The 21151-nt window shown below is 36.9% G+C and overlaps 1 protein-coding gene and 1 long non-coding RNA gene across 9 annotated transcripts in view; one reads left to right on the top strand and one right to left on the bottom strand.

Annotated features, from left to right (window-relative positions):
* The window catches only part of LOC128311878 (uncharacterized), a 37083-nt gene extending 21481 nt beyond the window's left edge, over positions 1–15602 (bottom strand). The window contains exons 1-3 of one of the 3 annotated variants that reach the window (XR_008290526.1): positions 9343–15602; positions 4145–4158; positions 3926–4060 (exon numbers count right to left, since the gene is read on the bottom strand). This is a non-coding gene — a long non-coding RNA (uncharacterized LOC128311878). Of the gene's footprint in view, positions 1–3925; positions 4076–4144; positions 4159–9342 lie in introns of all 3 variants that reach the window. The other 2 variants (XR_008290524.1, XR_008290525.1) reach the window with 2 other exon arrangements.
* The window catches only part of CCDC90B (coiled-coil domain containing 90B), a 48156-nt gene extending 27005 nt beyond the window's left edge, over positions 1–21151 (top strand). For 4 of the 6 annotated variants that reach the window (XM_053203750.1, XM_015074494.3, XM_053203749.1 and 1 more), the window contains 5 exons: positions 230–271; positions 364–435; positions 531–584; positions 1826–1940; positions 20649–21151. In XM_053203750.1, coding sequence (XP_053059725.1) covers positions 230–271; positions 364–435; positions 531–584; positions 1826–1940; positions 20649–20704 — 339 coding nt within the window. In that variant the 3' untranslated portion in view covers positions 20705–21151. Of the gene's footprint in view, positions 1–229; positions 272–363; positions 436–530; positions 585–1825; positions 1941–15592; positions 15742–20648 lie in introns of those variants that run through there. The other 2 variants (XM_027039890.2, XM_053203752.1) reach the window with 2 other exon arrangements.

Below are 21151 nucleotides of genomic sequence, written 5' to 3'. Positions count from 1 at the left end.
TCAGTCATGGTTTAAAACTAACTAGAATACATTTTTTTACTGTTTTGTTCATAAGAATTTTCTGAATATGATGAAATACTACTTTCCTTTTTTGTCTATTTTTAGTGCTTCATTAGAAATCTGTAGATCATCCAGTTTTTGCTAATGCAAGGTTTCAGATTTGTTGAATAAATCATGCTATGGGCTTTTGGCTTAATGGCAATTGCATGTGATTTTTTCCTATACCTAGAAAATGAAAACTGAATTGGAACAAGTTAAGCAGCAACTGATAGTAAGTTTTACTTTTCTCACTTTAAAATATTTTATTAATTTAAGAACAAACATTATGAGATTGCTTTTTTAATATTTTGATTTTCTGTAAAGAATGAAACCAGTCAGATCAGAGCAGACAATAAACTGGACATCAACCTAGAAAGGAGCAGAGTAACTGATATGGTAATATGCTTCTAAATATACTTTCTTGGCAACTTATTAATTCCTTCTAGTCTTTTTTTTTTTTTTTTAACCTTCTGATTTGTCATATCCTTTAGTTTACAGATCAAGAAAAGAAGCTTATGGAAGCAACCACAGAATTTACCAAAAATGTAAGCTAGTATGTAAAACTTCTCTTTTATACCACTCATGTATTTTATGTGTTGTATCTGAGCTTTTTTTTTTTTTTTTTTTTACATTTATTTATTTTGAGGGAGACAGAGAAGGCACCTGCAGGGGAGGGGCAGAGAGAGGAAGAAAAAAATTCCAAGCACTAAGCCCAACATAGGGCTCAAACCCACAAACCATGAGATCATGAGCTGAGCCCAAATCAAGAATCAGGTGCTTAACTGACAAAGCCACCCAGGTGCACACCCCGCTCCCCCCGCCAGCTTATTTTTATATAGAAAAAAACTATTTTTTGGAAGACCTGGATTCACATTTAAATGAGGGCACAGGTTCAATGAAATTATCTTTAAAATTTTAAAATAGTGAATATTTATTGAGTGCTTACTATACATCAGATAGTTCTACCTGCTTTACTTCTATTAATTCTCCTTATCAGCCTCTGAAGTAGGCCCTCTTTTTTCTCATTTTACCAGTTTGGAAAATGAGACACACGGAAGTTAAGGTCACACGGCTAATAAATGGTGGAGCTGGAATGTGAGCCCGGATTCTAAACTCCATACTCCACTACTGTTTACTTTCTCCTAATGCTAAATGGTAATCATTGCTTAATCTCTATGGTTTGAGTGAAATGTAGCTTTTTTACTCAGCCATCGTCTTAATAAAAGCCATTGGGTCTACATTCTAACAGAAGAGACCTCGTTCTTAAATAGAAGGGAGGGTCTCATTTGCCTTTCCATGTATTCTGTTATATTCTCTTACTTCTTGTCAGGATAGAGGAGATGAACAAGGAAATCAACAAATTCTCTCAGGGCTAATTTCTGGGCTCTTCTACCCCTTAACCCCTCTACACATAGCATTTGTTTTTACCCAGCAAGCATTTCTGCCAGTTCGCATTGTAAATCTGGTTGAGTTTTTTTCTTTTACACAATTGAAAGTTTTAACTGTGATATCCTAAGGAATTTAAGTTCTAGGACTAAAATTTTTCCCTCTTAGGTCTCAAATTTCTTCCTATGAGGCTTTTAATAGAATGTACTCAAAATGTGATAATCCTAATAAATAATCTCCAAATATTAAAAATAGAAGGAATTTTTGTCAGTTTATAATGTTCATGTAATTTTTTTTTATCACCATTAAAATTTTTGCAATACACAGCCCGTAAGTAAGGGTTTCTAATGTAAATATTTATGTCATATGGACAGAATTTTCTCATTCTTATTTACTGCAGGATACCAAAACCAGAAGTATTATTTCAGAAACCTGTAATAAAATTGACACTGAAATTGCTTCTTTAAAAACACTGATGGAGTCTAACAAGCTTGAGACTATCCGTTACCTTGCAGGTAAGGTAATTCCATATTTTGTTAAAAAACAAAAATCAGTGGGGTACATCTGAAGATCTAATTGTTTTCAAGTTTATTTCAAGAGAGAGCACAGGTGGGGGAGGAACAGAGAGTCTGATGCAGGGCTTGAATTCACAAACTGCAAGATCATGGCCTGAGCCAAAGTCATACTTCTAACTGACTGAACCACCCAGGTGCCCTCTAATTGTTTGGGGTTTTTTTTGTTTTTGAATGATTTGAGCATCCTCTTATCTAGCAAGTAGAGGGAAGGTGGGACAAGAAAGTTACTAGCGAAAGAAAAGGATTGTTCCAGGCAAGGTCACTTTCTCTTAAGGGTAAAAAAACAAGAAGTCTTACACAGATTACACTTTGAGGAAAGGGAGAGGGCTGTGTGGCAGACCCACTATAACTAATGGGAAAATTCTTGACTGACCAGTTTGGACCAGTTAAACTACAATTAGATTAGCCATTAAGCCCTGGTTTTCAGACTAGGCCTGAGTGACACCATCTCAGTTTAACAGTTCACCCCCTTTGTTAAACTAAAAAATACGATCAAAACTTAAAGCATTAGTGCTACTCTCAGTTACCACTATTTTGTTGTTCTTTTCTACGGTATTATCAGGGAGGAAGAATGTCCTTTGCAGTTGACATCAGACAGATTAACAGGAGAAAACAGACATGAAATTCCAAAGACATTCAAGCAACATAAGGCTTATATGACATCCTGAGCTAAGGAAAGGGGTTTAGGGGTCTGAGGATACATAGAGAAGGACGGCCATTGGCAGGAAGGTGAGAGGAGATGTTTGGAAAATAAAAGTTGCTGTTATGCAAATACTAGATATCTTAGGTAAAGAGGAATCTCCACTAATAGTTGTGTTCCTGGTATATAGGCTGTCCGTTATGTAAATGTAAATTTAGGCAGTTGAATGGGAGTACGAAGCTTTTCCTAATCTGCTAGGTTTGACTGCTTTTAACTCAAAGTAATATTCATGCCAAAATCACCTGTCTTGGGGCAGTCTGCCCTTGGCACTTGAAGGAAACTTCCCTGAAGTTTCACACATGAAAGTTGAGCACTGGTAGATTGTTCTGTCTCATTGAACCAGTCTGTACAACAGATCACCTAGTACAATAGATCAGACAATAGATCAGCTCAGTTAAACTCATTTCAGAAGGTTATGAGGTAGGGATATTCTCAAAGCTAGGCTTGTGATTTAAGTAATCAGGTATTAAATAAGTAATTGGGTGTTTTGGTTCTGTCAGAACAAAAGAAAACAACGGTTAATGATTGGGTCAAGGGTAGTCATGACTTCTAGTTGTCAGGCTGGAAGCATTTTCAGACTGAGAGCAAGCAGTGAGTCTGACGGATTTTCATTTATAGTTCAACTGTCTCTGATCTTTTGAGTGACCCATAGAATGACAGGCATGAAGGTTGTTGTCTCTAGGTGTGAGCTAGTGTGATTTTTCTGAAGTTTAGTTTGTAGGGTTTCAGGGAAAAGAAAAGTTTTAGTTCTTAACATGATTCCAAGTCAGAAAGGTAGGAGAAAAATTGAAAATACTAGTTTAGACAGTTGTAGCCAGTCATTGGAGGAAACTAGAGGCAATCAGGCTCTACTCCAGTTTGATGAATAATATTAAAATCTAATACACAGGTATTAGACACAGGTGTGTCTTTCTTTCTGTAATCACCTTCATAGCCAAATTGACACTAATTGTATTGTAAAGTAAGTTTAATTTAAAAACAAAAAACAAAACAAAAAAATTTGGCCTGATTATTTACATAAGTGCAGTTGACTCTGTAGGCTCTTTAAGATCTCCTTTGCTGCAACTACTCATCAGGATTTCCAGATTGAACTTTTAACAGCATCTCAAGGCCAGAAGCCAAGCCAAATACTTGCGGTCAGACTTCACCTGCAATACCTATATATTTGGGTGAATTCTCTTCTCAAGGTTCCTGCACTGACCAGGAAGTGACCTTCTTTACTCACCTGGTAAAGCTGCTGGGTACTCTGTAAGCAAGGTATCAATCAGGATGATATTTCCAAAGGGGCTTTTTATGCCCCATAAAGTCCATCTTAGTTCCTTAAAGCTGTCTGCTCATATCTGAATCTGTGCAGATCTGTCTAAAATACAACATTCTAGTCAAAAGGAGAAGAGATTTTTAGTTAACTTATGCAAATATACGGTCATGAAATTAGAATACTCACTGGGTTTCTGAATGCTGGAGGGATCAGGTAGGGAGAAAAAGATAAATGTTTCAAATTGCTATTAGTTAGCTTAAAAAAAAAGTTTCCATATATCTGGAAAAACAAAAATCATTGTTTCAAATAAAGTCTTAAAAATAAATTTCCATTCATTCAGTCCTATTTAATAATTCTTGTTCTGCTTAGATCTTGTTTTTTCACTAGTTCAAAAATTCTTACCTGGTTCAGTTATCTTAAAATTATTGGAAACCTGTACTCAGAGTTCTTTACATGAGTCACTAAAGACATTTGCAATAGCATCAGACTAAAACAGTAACATGACAAGACTTAAATATGACCATGGTTCTAGATCTGATTACAGTTGATAAGGAAATTTAGTTATTTCTGTGGTATACAACACTTCAAAGATAATAGATTTTTAGGAGTTTCACCCATTTTAATAACATATCTATATTAACAATCTAAGAGGGTTTAGTGTTGACAGTGCTTCCCATGCAATTTAATATACCAAATTTTCACAAAATCTTTTACATTTAAGATCATGGTCCAAAAACTTCAGAATTTTATTTTTGGAAGTTTATCAAAAATATTTAAAAGGTTTGTATATTTGATTAAATAGGGTCACAAATTATTTTGAAACATATTTAATTATTTAGCCAAAGTGACAGTAAAAGATTCCAAAGGCAATTAGAGACAGTTACATAGTTGTGAGCAAAATTTAGCGCTTTTTTGTTTATTTTTTAGAGTGGGAGAGTGAATGGGGGAGGGGCAGAGAGAGGGGGAGACAGAATCTGAAGCAAGTTCCAGGCTCTGAGTTGTAAGGACAGAACTTGACATGTCATCTGTGAGATCATGACCTGAGCCAAAGTCAGACACTTGCAGGCGCCCCAAAATTTAGCCCTTTTAATATCAAGACTCAGTTTTCTTAAGTCATTGAAGACCAAACACAGAATCCTTGTTTTCTAGGCAGGTAACTTTAAATGTAAAGAGAAACTTTGTTTGCAATTACTTGTTAAGAACAGACCAGTAGTTCAGGAAAATTTTGTTCTTTTAACAAAGTGACAAAATTATTTACTTAACTTCATCCTAATCTTAGCCAGTACTGACCACACATAGAATTCTTTTCTCAAATTTCTTGTTCCATAAACCTTCTACAACTTTCCGTCTTTAAATAACCTTACTCACTTTAGGACAAAATTATTTTCTTTTCCCTTAGCAAAACTGTATTTTGTCAAGTGAAAGAAAACCAACTTCAAAGTATGCTAATAAATGCTTTTTTTTTTTTTTCTTACTGAGGACTGTAGTCTGGGAGACGGTCTTTCAGATTGCTCTGAAGAACTCAAAAACTTGTGAGCTACAGATTATATACATAAAAAGGAAGGAGTTTATGTGCTTGTAAGCATTCTCCAAATACTTGGGTGTCACAAGGTATAATCTGTTACAGTCCTTAAAATTCAGGTTTACTGATAGACACAAGAAAGACCCTTAGGTCATCTTAATACATTGTTTCTATCATATCTGATTGTTTGAAAATAGTGCTTGCAATTTTGCTTCCAATTTGCCAGTTCTACCTGTGTGATTCCTCCTTAAGGTCACCTGAGACCTCAAGTCAGAGAAGGGTGACATCAGTTGCATACTGCAATTTTAGTGCACAATTTTTATTCCTCATACTTTGTCTCACCCAAAACACCTATCTTACTTTCCCGGCATACACAGTTGTTTCCTTTATTTCTAGGAGTCTTAATTATTACCATTTATTAGAATCCTTAACTCGTAGAAACCTTAATTTCTAGTGAAAACTAAATAGTAAACAATTGTGAACTGTTTTGTGAGTACATTTCATAATTTCTAGAAACATGTGCTTTTTCACAATGAATTCCAAAACATGTTTTCTAACATCTAAACTTATCTCTAGTTTCTCTGTAATAAAACAAAAGTAGATAAATTTATGTGTAGCTTAGCAAAAACATTAAAGTTTCAGGTTACCAAGGATTCTGGAAGCAATTTAAAAGTTTATATGCAGGGGCGTCTGGGTGGCTCAGTCAGCTAGGTGTCTGAGTTCGAGCCCCACATGAGGCTCTGTGCAGACAGCATGGAACTGCTTCAGTTCCTTTCTCTGCCCCTTCCCAGCTCGTGTTACCTCTCTCTCAGAAGAAACAAATTTTTTAAAAAATCAAAAGTTTACATACAAACCTTTTTTTAATCTTACTTACATCTAAATTTACTTGTTCTTAACAATTATGTTTACCCACAAAAGTTCATGAGGCAATAAAGTTACCCACTGTCCTCTGAGTTTTTTTTTTCTGATAAATTTTCCAACAGAGATAACATGGACTTTTTTTTAATACTGATAACTCTTAATTAAAGATGTGTCTTTAATAACTTTAAATTGGCCTTAATACTGAATTTTTTCCCAGATCATATGAACTTGAAATTAGGGTTAGTTTCTAGCTTTCTGAGTTTTAGAACACTCAATTATAACCACTTGCCTTCATACCAACTGAAATAGAGCTATTACAGATTTTAATGTTACCATTCCTAGGTAGAGAAAATATCTCACACTTACAACATATACAGACCCATATATCCAGACAAGAGGCAAAGTAAACTCTTAACTTCTGTTTTTACTCATATTTGTGGAGAGGACATTACAGTCCCAATTTCCAAATACTTCCCCCTTTTTTCTCCTGATAAAAAGCTTCTCCCTAATGTTTGTATTTCAAAGAATGGCTCTGACATCCTAGAGATGATGGGGATAGAAATTTTATATCCCAAAGGTATGGAGATACTATCCAAGTTTTCTCCAAGGTGGAGATGGGACATATCTACTCCATTATCAACGGTCCTAGAGTCTGGACACAAGAGCCCATTTAGAAGTTTGCATTTTTAATTTTCAGTCTTAGGCAATTATGGACTATATTTCCATTTTAAAGACATGGTAAGATTTATAATTTCGAGAGAGTGAAAGAATACAAAACTATTTTTTTTCTTTCAGTTTCAGGGTAACTCCTATTTAAGATTTAGCTTTTTTTCTTTCTTTAAGCAGGACAATTTCATTCCAATATCCTGATCTTTTCTAACACCTACAGACGTTGTGAGAGGAATGGATAGGATTTGTTTCTGTAGTTGCATTTCTGGCTTTATAGAGTTTTTTTTAATGTTTATTTTTAAGAGAGAGAGAGCAAGCAGGGGAGGGGCAGAGAGAGGGAAACAAAGGATCTAAAGCAGGTTCTGCATTGACAACAGTGAGCCCGATGTGGAGCTCGAATTCACAGACCTCGAGATCATGACCCACTGAGCCATTTAGAGATTTTTAAGACAAAGACAGTTGTTACCAATTCCCAAAGAATGGAATTATAGCCTGAATATCAAGGGCTTGGCCTGTTTTAACTAAATTTGCTTCTTTATATCAGATTTTTAACAAAAATTGGAATCAAAAGCTTTATGCCTTGGTAAAATCTTTCTAAAGCACTTTATAACAAAAGCCTGTTTTCTGGGTATACAATTCAACCTTGGCTTTATCCCCTATCAGCCCCTGAATATTGGCTCTTCACAGCCCATTTGTAGGAGGGTCTAGGAGAAATTTTGGTCATTGTTTCTCTCTGAAGAGGGTTTGTGAATAGTCATTAACCTTTTCAATTCTCTAAATTTGGTAGGATCCTCTGAGAGGTAGAAGGGCTATATAACTTAAAAGACTTTTCCGCTGGCCAGATTTCTTTCATGTGATTTCTTTTGTGGTGAGTGGTCTGGAATATACTTGTAAAGGACATTGCATAGAAAGGCCTGAAGCTGGTAGAGCCCGATTACAGAGCCCTGGAAGGTAGGAGCAAAGAGAGCCTTACTGACAGTCTTGGGCATTTTAGTTAACATTCGTTTTCTGGCTTTCAGCATTCACGTGAGCAACCTGTATACTTTTAACCTAGAGATTATGCCAGACTTCTCTGTAAATCTTATAGGGAAATGGAAGTTTAAAGAGGCAGATAAGGCTAGATTTTAAGAAGGGGCATTATGTTGGATGTGGACATTGATTTTTGTCTTCAGTTTGATTTCTGTTCATCTCGTAAGGGAAGTCCCTAAGGCTAGTCATTATACTAATAAGATAATTGAAAAGCTCACTATAAAATATACATTTTTAAAATACAGCCAATTTAAATTAGCCATTGACAAATAATATCTATTAATAGCAACTCAAACCAATAAGCCTTTTAATAGCTTAGCCAAAGCCACAGGAGGCACCCAGAGAACATGTAGATAATGTAGCCCCTGTGATCCAAAGGTTCACTCCCAAAATTAATCAAAGGAAGCAAAGCCCTTTGTTGCACAGGTAGTGAGGATAATGCAATGAAAACAGTGTCTCTGGTCTCCCACAAAAATGAGACTCTTCCCATCACAAACTCACTAATCTCTTAACACCAGGCAGGCCCTACTAGAATGGAACTTTCTAATTACTAATAAGCAACAGAGGTTGAGATGACAAAGGTCCCTATGGCCTGGGACCTCTCATAAGACACCTGTGCTGAGCTGGCATGGCAGGGTAGAGAGACTCAGAACCTAATGGTGCATTAGGGTGCACCCTGGATGCTGGAGACCAAAAAGGATATACTCATTGGTTACAAAGCTATGCTCTTAGGACATACAGTAAGACAAAGGAAAAAAACCATCTGGTTTTTCTTTTCGCTAAGCCTGTGTCTCTTGGAGCCACACTAATACATAGGAGGCTTATGTTATGGATTGTGAGGATTGAGGACTGTGTGTGTTTTACAGTGTACCTTGTTGCACAGAAGTTTTCTTGAAGTTGACAGGTGACCCAGTGCCAGCCTCCCCTGTTCCATGACCAGCTTATCCTAACCTGGGAGTCTTTGAGCTGGGTGGCAAGCACTCTAACAGCTTTTAAGTGTCCAACCTGTGCCCACTAATTTTGCAACTTTGGCTTCCAAGATGTCCCTTAGCAACAGCCTTTACCTAATGTATGACAAACGACATAAAAGACACAAGAATACAAAGACCACTCCCAGGATGAAATGGATCAGTAACCAAAAAGTTCTCTGACAAATTTATCAAGAGTCACTAAGGCCAAGGAACTAATTCCACAGATATTTTCTCCTGCTCGTATAAATTTAGAAAAAGGGTTCTCACCAGTGTCACTCTCTCAGACTTCAAAGATAGAGATTCCAGGAGACAGACAAGATAGGAAATCTTACCTCCTGCAGGCTGCATTTCAGATTTCCTGGGGAGCTCTCTGCTGCAGCAGCACCCAGGGATAATGCCATCAGCAGGTTATCCCACCAACTATGCCAGCTGTCTGGAAGAAGGAATGTCCTCTGCCCTTCAAGGTTCTTTTAGCTGGACTAAGAATCAAATTGACATGAGACAGTTTAACGGGAGGAAATCAGATTTAGTTTCATATATACACAGGGAGTCCCTACAGATATGAAATCACGAAGATAGGCAATGTGAGGTTACGTGACATCCTACGCTAAGGAGAGGGGTAGGGGTGTGGGGATACAAAGGAGAGGAAGACCATTAGCACCAGTCAAAAGCAAATAACTCAAAGACTCTGGAAGGAATCCACTTTTTAAGCTAAGCAACCTGTTCTTCGATCTTATATAACTGAGTTTCCGCTTCCCCGTATTACTCTAGGCATAGCAGATAGCCCCCACAGCATAGACACCTCTTTGCTCAACTAAAACGTAAGAGGTATTCCATTATCAAGGACAACTTTGGCTGCAGAATCTAAGATCTTTGCTGGGCTGCTATTTCTTTAGCAGCAAATTTTATAATTTAAGAATTAAGGAGAAGTTCTTGATCGCCGTCTCATTTACCTTTATCCCTAACCAGGGAAATACAGGGATCTGCCAAAAGGAGTGAATCCCAAATCACAAAAGCATCCAGTGTAGGTCCTTTTTAACTCAACAATTTAAATTTAGGGGAGCTAAAACAATGAAATGTCTTACTTTGCTTGTGAAAAGTTGAAGGCACAGTTGTTAGATTTTCTCCTACCCTGAAATAAAAGGTTGTTTAAATTCCAGAGGTTACCCCACTTTAGCAGTGGCCTGGGAGCTACAGATGAGGGTGTTATCTTTACAGGCCAATGTAGAATAAAGGAAAGGAAAAGAGGAAGAAGGTTTTATGTTGACTTAGAGTATGAAGTCTTGATCTGTCATCTTGGGCAGAAGCATTCTATGATGTCAGCTACTTCTCTTTCTTGTCAATTTGATTTTGAGGTCGATAGCATCTTCTAGATTTGCAACAGTGCCAGGAGCACTTGGGAAGGAAGGTCTCTTCCAATAGGATTCAAGGGTTGTCTTCCTCTGGTGATATTTTTAAAATACCCAGTCACCAGGCTACAGATTGTGACTGAAGGTTTCCTTTGAATTAGGATCCAGGAAGGCTTCTCTAACCTGTTGATGACAGGCTTAAGCATAAGACATTAGAGACTTACTGTAGCTGGTCATGCCAGTGTGAGACAACAGAGACTCAGCAGAAGGTTGTGCAGAATTGTATTCAATTCTAATAGAATTCCAAGAAGTTGGTGAGGTTTTCATTAAGGCTAATATGATTTGCCCAGTGAAGTGTGACTTACGTAGTGCTTTGATTATTAGAGACCATGGAAGGTATACCCCAAGAGAGTATTTCACATTTTCTAGCAGTTTGTTTTTTTCAATGTGCCTTACAGCAGGAAAAGGCTTCAGCACATCTGGAAAACACACATACAATAACAAGAACACTGATAACCCATACGAAGTGATAGTTGAATAAAGTCCACCTGCAGGTATTAAAAGGGTCCAGAAGGAGATCTGAAGCCTCCAAATACAAACAATTTTTCCATGATTATGGACCAGACAGGTCAGGTCTTGGTAGACCGTTTTTGTAATTTTACACAAGCCTCACACCAATGCCTTTTCATAATTTGAGTCCTCTTAAATGTACAGTAGGTGAAGGTGTGCAAAAAATGGGAAATGGGGTTTGTCAGGGAGCCAGAAAGAACCAAGCTGCTGTCTTCAGTTTCTTTTGCCCCAACTGTAATTTACAGCCATTGCTTATCCCCTCTTACTTTCTCAGATTTGAGTACATTGTTGCCATGTTACAAGGACATTAGGATGGCAGAAGTCTGGCAATAAGGGGCCATTTTTGCAGCAACCAAATGGACTTCATCCACATGTGCCACATCTTACAAATATAAGCAAGACTTTGTATTACTTGTTTGCCAGTGCTTTCCATGTAATATGCATATCAAGTAAGCCTAATTGGTTTAGCAAATCCTTTGGTGTATGCGCTGTCAAAAAAAGTTTTTAAAGCACTTGCCTGAAGGATCACAGATCATTATGAAATTTAAATATAAAAGGTAAAGAAACTTTTACAGTCTTATCAAAAGCAGACCAAAAGTGTAAGAAAACTTCATCCTTTTTTACAGAGGGAATACTACTTTCTAATTTTGTACCAGCTTATTTTTGATATTAAAACATTTTAAATAATTTTTATCTTAACCACCTTGACCACACATAAAACTCCTTTTTAAAGATTGCTTTTTCACAAACCTTCTATCCAACATTTTCTTTTTTCCTGCATTCTGATTTTGTCCTGTTTTTTCTCTTTAAACAACCAGGCTCACTTTAGGACAAAATTACTCTCTTTTACCTCAACAAAAAATACAAAATACATCTCTGTTTTTCATACCTTTTTTTTTTTTTTTTTTTTGCTGAAAACACATCCTGTTTTCCTGGCATATGGAGATGTTTCCCTTATTATTTTTTTTAATTTTTTTTTAATCTTTATTTATTTTTGAGAGAGGGACAGCATGTGAGCAGGGGAGGAGCAGAGAGAGAGGGAGACACAGAATCTGAAGCACGCTCCAGGCTCTGAGCTGTCAGCACAGAGCCTGACACGGGGCTTGAACTCCCAAACTGTGAGATCATGACCTGAGCCGAAGTCAGACACTCAACTGACTGAGCCACCCAGGCGCCCCTCCCTTATTATTTTTAGTAGCTTCAACTACATATATTAATTAGAATTCTTAACTTTTGGCCGCCTGGGTGGCTCAGTCATTTAAGCGTCCCAACTGTTGATTTTGGCTCAGGTCAGGATCTCAGGGTTATGAGATCAAGCCCTGCATTGGGCTCCCCACTGGGCATGGAGCCTGCTTAAGATTCTCCCTCTACCATGCTCTCTCTCTAAATAAAAAAATACTCTTTAAAAAAAATTGTTAATAAAAAAATTTAAAAATAATTCTTAACCCTTAGAAACCTTAATTTCTAGTGAAAACGAAGCATTTGTGAACATCTGTTTACCAGCATGCTTTTAATTTGCAAATTCATGAATACATTTCAAATTTTCTAGAATCATTTTAAATGATTTAAAATTTTCTAATGTAGCTTTAATACATCCAGATGTCTTTTAGTTTCCCTGTAGTAGAAAACCAAAAGTAGATAAACCTATGTTTAGTAAATTAATGTTTTAGTATTTTGTTTTATTTGGAAGTAATCTAGATATTTAATAGATTTAAGTCATTTAACTTAGCAAAACTTTAAGGTTTCAAGTTACCAAAAAGATTTGGAGAAACTTTTTTAAAAGTTTCCTTAAAACTTTCTATTTACTCTACTTGTTCTTTAAAATTATATTTAAATTACTGGGGTGTCTGCCTGAGTGACTCAGTCAAGCGTCTGAATTTGGCTCAGGTCATAATCTTGCAGTTTGTGAGTTTGAGGCCTGTTTCGGGCTCTGGGCTGACAGCTCAGAGCCTGGAGCCTGCTTTGGGTTCTGTGTCTCCCTCTCTCTCTGCCCTCCTCTGCTTATGTTGTCTGTCTGTCTCTCTCTCACACACACAAATTTTTTTTTAATTTAAAAGTGCTTAAAAAATAAAATCATATTTAAATTACTTACTAAAACCTCATTGAAACATTAGGCAAAGTCAGCCATTATCTTAAGCTATTATTTTTTATTCACAGATCTTATAAAAGAACATGTACTTACTTACTTGGCTAGTAAATTCAAAAGTTTTATATATAATGTTGATAACTCTAAAGACATGTTTGTCTTTTTTTTAATGCTTATTTTCTGAGAGAGAGAGAGCGTGCGCACGTGCACAGATTATGGAGGGGCAGAGAGAGAGAGAGAGGGAGACACAGAATCTGAAGTAGGCTCCAAGCTGCTTCAGCACAGAGCCCGATGCTGGGCTTAAACCCATGAACTGTGAGATCGTGATCTGAGCCAAAGTCAGACTCTTAACCCAGTAAGCCACCTAGGCGTCCCAAAACATGTTTGTCTTAATTAAACCATCAACCTTAAACTAGCTTTCCTATCAAATATTTTTCCAGAATATATGAACTTGGAAAATACTTGGATTCGTTTTTATCTGAGAGTTTCAGAGTCCTCAGTTTTGTAAGTGCTTGCCTTCAAACCAACTAAATAGAGCTCTATTACAAATTAATTTTAGCAATACTGTCCAGAGGTAGGAAGTAACCACATAATTACAATGCACATATATAGACTTATGTAAACATACCAATGCTTATAGAGATCTTATAGCTTGTTTTAAAATTACTGCCATGAAATAGGTACTAACTAAATTTGCTAGTTATAAAACTTGGGTCTGAATTTGTTTTTCTGGTAGATGGAATAATAGACATCTGGCAGATGTCTAGATGGCTAGAGCTGTTTCTAGTATGAATGGAGAAGACACTTAAGATTTATATTTGTCCTTAGCAAGTCAAGTTCCACAAGATTCTTCCCTTTTGTTTTTACTTGGTAAGAATTACCTCCCTGAAATTTGCATTTCAATGAGATGGACTAGGTAAGAGTTCCTGGAGAAGACCTGGTTGAACACTTTAAAGGCACAGGGAAATAAAGTACAAGCTTCTCATAGAAGAAATTTTTGTTTCCTTAAGGCCAGAATTTTTACATTTAAAAACTTTTGAGATAAATAGGGGAGGTTTGGGGGGTGGTAAAAAAAGATTGGAGGTCTTTGAATTGTTTCTGGAATCACGGTTCTGATCCTGTAAAGACTAGATATATAAAATAGGACAGCTATTTTTAATTCCTCCAAGAATTGGGTTGCCACCTCAGTGATGCCAAAGGACTGACAAACCCATCCACCTATGAGAATGTCTTCTTTCCCTCTGGTACATATAACTGAGGGGAGAAGGCCTAAAAGTACTCTGTCAAGCTATCAATGTCAGCTTTCAGTTTAAACTCCTGGTTATTGAGTCAGTCTGTCAGGTTTCATCTGGGACAAATAGTAAATATTTCTGGCAGTATTAAAGAACTTCAGGGACCCAAGAGGCATCCTCAAAGAGGGTGTAAAAGTTACTACCTTCACAAGGTCTAGAGTCACTCCCAAAGAGAGCAAAAAGAAGAACCAACAACCTTCAAGTCCTAGGCAGGCAGAAAACCAAGCCATATTTAGGATATAAAAATAACAAGCAAGAAGGAAACAGCTCTTCCCACAAAAGATCAATAATAGTGGATCTAGATTTGGAAAGGAAGTGACAGTGTGAAATTTTATTACCCTCTCTCAAGTGAGCTCAGGAGGTAAGGTGTTCAGAGAAACTCTTAAGGATCCTCCCTGAGTTTAAGAAATTCTCTAACTACAGCCCTTAATTTGGCCTTTGACCAAAGGGTGAAAGATCCTCTATAACCTCAGGTGGTCTTATTTTAAAAGGTAATTGTTGCCATAGTCTCTTTAGAGTGGAAAGGCAGTGTAGACAGAGGATCACTGGGATGAGTACTCAAAGGATAGAGGGGAGAAGTAGGAGTTACAGCACATCTTATTAGTCTTGTTTTAGATACCTTTTCTCTTTTTCATTAGCTTTTTTAATGAAACTATTACAGAATTTTAAAACCTTTTAGAGGATTCTGCTTCCTAATTGGACCATTTGCTCTGTTTAATTTGAGAGCCCTTGCTTTCAAGTATTCTTCTTAAATGAATGAGGTTGTCTAATTGGAGTGCTCCCCCATAATGGCCATTGTAATTCCACATTGTTCTCAGTAAAATTTATTCATTTTACTAGTCATCTGCATCTTTTAGGACTAAGTTTTTAGACACAAAATAAGCAGCTGTGCCAGAAGGTGGCACACTCAACTCTCTGAACATAAAGAATCTCATTTCTTTAGCTAGGCCTTTGGGTTTCTCAGAGCCAAACTAATACCTAAGAGGGACTTGCTGCTGTTTTGGGGGTTATACATGTGTTACAGTGTGCCTCGTTACACAGTTTTCTTGACGTTGGCAGTTGACCTAGACCTAGTATCAGTCTACCTCTTCCATGACCATCTTTCAAACACAAGAGTCTTTGGGTCAGGTGGGCAAGTACCCTAATAGCTCTTAAATGTCAATCTGTGCCCACCAATTTTTGCAGCTTTTTGGCCTCCGAGATCCTAGCAGTAGCCTTTATGTACACAAGACAGACATACATGCACCTCAGCACACCAGTAGTAACCAAAATAATGTCCCTGCAGACTGTCCAAAAGAAGGCCATGCACACCACCAGCAACTCCTAAAGTGGACTCCAGCAGATTCAAGGAGACTGTGGACTGGAACTGGGGGAAGGATTCCAATGTGGAATTATAGATTGAACCAGGGCACTCCATTAGAGCCTCTGCTGTAGGTCTAAACTGACTCCTGAACCCAGGACTGGAGAATCAATTAGATCCGCAACTTGAACACAAAAAGTGGAGCTGAAACTGAGAGGGACTTACCAGTGGTCTTCAGAAATGGCAAGGACAGCACACTCTAAGGTTTTCTGGGTGCCACACCTGTATTTCTCATTGTCCCCAAATGCCAACAGATGTTCGCTGCCACCGGATGTGTTAAAAAACAAAACTAAGTAAACTTGAAGATCTAATCGGCTTTATTAAACAGTTCATGAATTGGGCAGCATCTTATCTAGCAAGTAGAGGCGAACTCTCAGAAGTTGTACAAAATGGAAGGTTTGGGGGCACCTGGCTAGCTCAGTTGGGAAAGCATGCTGACTCTTGCCCTGAGTTTGAGCCCCACACTGGGTATAGAGATTAAATAAATAAAACTTGGGGAAAAAATAGAAGGTTTTTGTAGAAGGAGGGTCGGGCAAGAAGGTTATTAGCAAAAGAAAGGGACTGTTCCGGGCAAAGTCCCTTTCCCTTAGTGGGAGTGCAGGTAGTTTTATCATGCAAATTACTTCATCTTCTTTTAGGGGATGGAGGGGACCCTTGCGGATGACTGCAAAATTCCCACTGACTGGTTAAGACTACACTTCTGGGGCAGGTTTAAACTGCAATTAGATTAGGTAATAAGCTTCAGTTTGGGGACCCAGCCTAAGTGACATTTGGGGTGTGTGGTTTTTCCTTTTTAATACTGTGTTTGTCAGAGAAAGTAATTGCTGACATTTGATTTTGAGATCTGTTAGCTACTATCTCCCAGGGTAACTATGGAGCACAAAAGAAAAAAAGGAGGAAGTATAACAGGTTTCCTTTATCACTTGCAGTGGAAGTTTAACCAGCAGTTAGTATATAAGTTTAACGGGCAACTCTGCAACCTACTAATAGGAAAAAGCATATAGATGTCTAAGAAATGTATAAAAACAAGTACAGAATGATGCAAAAAAGATAAATTGGTTGCTCCACAGTGGAAAGAAATGGAAATTTTATTTTTATTCCTACATTCTTCCATAAGGATTTGAGTGGACCTCCAGAGAACGATCACTAAAATAGATACAGGCAAAAATGATAACAAGTATAGGGGGGAAATTACCTTTTTACCTTAAATCCAGCTGAGCACAGATACTACCCAAAAATTAGACTGTCACATACTGAGCTCAGGTACCATGTGACCTGACCCAGTTACAGGGCCCGAAGGAATGAGAAAAATGCCCTACATTAGTAGTACTTTCTTTTTATAAAAAGTAATGTGTTTTCATAAATTGTGTCCTATAACCAAAAGCAATATAGTTGAAGTGAAAGCCTTCCACTCCCTCCCCACATGTATTTACTATTAGTAGATCTCTTTCTAGGCTTTTTCTTATGTATATAAACATTACAGATTATTAAAAACAATAGATTGTATTGTACAGACTACAACTTTTTCAAATTTAACCAAATGTTTTAAGTATCTTTCCGTGGCAAAACATATGTATCTTTTTACTCAAAAGCAGAGTATTCCATTATATGAAAAAGCCATAATTTATTTTTCCAAACCTCTATTAACATTCTGCCAGTTTTTCATTATGAGAAATAGTGCATCCAACAGCCATGTATGTGTAAACATTACATTCACAGACACACATCTTTGTGTCTTTATGCTAGTATTTCTATGTAATAAATTGTTTATGAACATCTAAAATTGGGGGTCAAAGAGATAATGCACATTTAAAATCATTTATATTATTTTCCAAAATAAATTGCTGATTTATACCATCAGTGGTTTTCTGGGCAGCCACTAATTATGTTGACCTGGCAGGAGTAGAAGTGGAGCCTGCCCCGCTCCCCTGCCCTCAGTTGATACATACCCCCTTCCTCTCTTCAACTTGAATCTTTTACAATGTTTTGTCTTTTTAAACTACTGAGCTTCTGTTGAAGATTCATTTGAAAAATACTTCTAAGACTAAAACAGGTTTTGAAAACCACTTTTCTAGCAAAGTCTCTGGAACCAGACATCTTTAGTTCATTGGTGACGTTCAGGGGAAATTACAAAATAGCCCAGTTTGCAGCATTCAGTTCCACCTTCAAAACAGATCTCCGAGCAACCCAGGTTAGGAGGAGCTTCAGATTCCGCTCAGCTTCCTCTAGAATATTTATCCAAAGATCAGTATCTTAGTTAAAAATAAAGTCCCTTTTACCTTCAGTTTGAAGATGGTGGTCATCTCCAGAAAGCTTTCTTTCAGTAATGGCTGTATATAAGACAGACTTGTATAGATTTATTGGCAGTGACAAAAGAAATTAACAAGTTATTGTTTAGAAATTAGCCAGTCATTCGGGCACCTGGGTGGCTCAGTCTGTTGGTAATCCAACTTCAGCTCGGGTCTTGATCTCATGGTTTGTGAGTTCTGGGCCTGCGTGGGACTCTGCTGACAGCTCAGAGCCTGGAGCCTGTTTCGGATTCTGTGTCTCCCTCTCTCTCTGCCCCCCTTTCCTGCTCACATGCTCTCTCGCTCTCTCGCTCTCTCTCTCAAAGATAAATATTTAAAAATTAAAAAGAAAAAAGAAATTAGTCATTGTTTACAAAAATACATCTAAGTTACCTTCGTTTCCTTCTTTTCACTGAGGATTTGGAATCATCCTCTTTGAAGGCATTTTCTTTCCTCCTTTTCCTTCAAATATATGTTATTGCTGAGGTTATTGTTAAGCCTTTTAGGAAATTAGAATCTCATACTCAGCAGGTGGGGAGGTAATGTCATGAGTAGATCAGTTGGACATAGAATACCTGAGATGTTGCACATAAAACAGTAATACTCCACTTACCTGAGATTCACATACTGAATTGTCTTGAGCAGAAGGAAACAAAAAGGAAAAAAATACTAATAAAGCCCCAGCATTAAAGATCTTAGATTTCCCTTAGAGAAGAAACCCTTATAAATTGTAATCAGTTTGGATAATTTGGTTTCCCATCATGTATCAATCAAGACTCTTAGTTTCAATGATCATACATCCAATTTGAACTAGCTTAGGCATTGAAAGAAATTCATTAGTTTACATATTGAATTCTGGAAGGGCAGAGGTATAGCTTGAACTCCAGGATAATTAGAATCACAGTTTACTCATTATCTTGTCCCTGAATATCTGCCTGATTCTCTTATCCATCTTTCTTCCTGGGTTGGAAACATGGCTACTAATAGCTTCCAGACTCCTATCGTACCAGTTTCACCAACCAAGAAAATTTACCCCTTTCCTTATGTCCAATTCAGAAAATCCCCAGGAGGAGTCTCTATGGCCCATCTTGGGTCAAACACCAACCTTTGACCCAGATCATTGTTGCCAAGGAGATAAGAACTGTTAAGACAGTGGCAGTTTCCATTTGATCTATATAGTTAATGTGGTAGATTCTGTTCTAGGCAGACAAGTAATAACAGGAGCTAACATTTACAGAGTATTTAAGAGGTACCAGGTACAAGGTCACCTGAGCATCCTGTATAGGGATGTGTTCTTTACAGGCCATAGAAAATAACAAATGTGAAAGCTATTTGGGTGGCAGGGTAACAGTAATGGGAAGTAACAGCTGACAAGAGAAGTGAGAAACTTAAATACAGAACCATTATGTTGTATATTGTACACATCAGGCTCTGCGCTGACAATGCAGAGCCTGCTTGGGATTCTGTCTCTTCTCTCCCCTTCCTCCACTCGTGCTATCTCTCTCATGCTCACTCTCTCAAAATATAAATAAACGTTAAACAGCTTTGGACATAGGTACACATAATGTTGACTCCTTGTCCACCACTTGCCAGCAATATAACTTGGAGCTTATTGGCTTATCTATACAGTGGGACACCACCAATCTTGTATGGTTTTAATCGTGGCTACATAAGATAATGTTTATAATTGTTCAGCACACTGCCTGGAACATGGCAAATAGTTTCAGGATCCAGTAGGTGAATGTATAATTGAATTGACCAGTGGCAATAAGACAAGAAACTTAAGTGTTATTCTTCCTCTTCAAATATCCAGCCTCCCTGTGTGTTATCGTTAACCAAGTTTCAGTTAATCTTAGGATCACATGGATATATATTATATATTAAAATTACAGTAGCTTTATCATGAAAGGCTGTTTCTTGCATCTTTAGTCAAAAAAGTTTGCCACTCATCTCAGAGTCTCTATTTTAAAAGTTAAGGCTGTTAAAACACACTAGAAAAACTAAGGAGTCACTAAAAGCCTCACCCAGATTTAACTTCTTAAAGGAGAACAAGGTTTTCTATCTAGAATGATATAACAAAGAATAGGTAGTATGTTAACTACTTGAAAAGCCTGATGCCTTTTCTGCCTTTTCATCTACCTCACTGAGATTTCATTAAATTTCATTAAAATTTCATTTATAAATTTGTTAATCATGAAATTGTTTTTAAATGTACTGAAAAAGCAATTAAAATTTTTTCATGGATAATACAGATGTCTATTTTATTAGCTTTACATCATTTTTTCATATATAAGAAAGTTTTTCCACTTACAAGATCTAAAATTCAATTTCATAATTATTTAAAGTAGTCATTAAATAAAATACTTTATTTAATAAAGTATTAAAGTAGCATTGTTAATGCTAATTATAATGACTTTAAACACTGTTCACAGAATCTAACTGACATAATTTGTAAACTATCATCCTTACTGAGGTTTTAAATACAGGAAGCTTTTAAAAATTGGTATTAATCCTGCCCTAAAGGACAGCCTTTATCCTTAGCTTAATTTTCTGGGAATAAAAAACGTAAGGTAGAAAAAAGATTGGATTTCCTTTGTCTTTTGTTCTTCATTTAAATTGAAGATGACGTTGTTGTGTTTGTCTCTGTAAAATAATCACAAATGCATGACCCATAACCTGGTTTCTTTTCACAGCCTCAGTGTTTACATGCCTGGCAATAGCATTGGGATTTTACAGAATCTGGAAATAGCAGAGAAACTACTATATTCTTCTGCTGGCCACTGCTATTGACTTCTTAGAACACTACACCAGGAGAGATTACTTGGAGTGAAATTTGCAGCAGGTACTTAGTAAAACAAGATTATTCAAAGCACATATGGACTAAAAAGAAATGTTTTAGAATGGGAAGATGTATTTTGTGTTTGTATTTTATATGTGTCTTTATCATGTTGAAAAGCTGTTCAAAGTCCTATTGAGATAAAAGGCCTTCTGTCTTTATCCTTTTAATAGTTCATAGAAGCTGAGCCTGAGCTTTCTTGTGTTTGCTTGAACTGTATATCATATAGGATTTCTTTGATGTCTGTTGCAAATTTAAAAACTATTCCTAAGCCTACATACTTGTTACTTTACTCAACTTTCCTGGTAACTACTGCACCATTACCTTTTCATGTAAAATAAAATGTTGTCCTGGATGGAA

The sequence above is a fragment of the Acinonyx jubatus genome, chromosome D1 (genome assembly GCF_027475565.1).
Source record: "Acinonyx jubatus isolate Ajub_Pintada_27869175 chromosome D1, VMU_Ajub_asm_v1.0, whole genome shotgun sequence".
In the NCBI taxonomy this organism is placed as follows: Eukaryota; Metazoa; Chordata; class Mammalia; order Carnivora; family Felidae; genus Acinonyx; species Acinonyx jubatus.
This window is presented reverse-complemented; position numbering and strand designations above follow the sequence as displayed.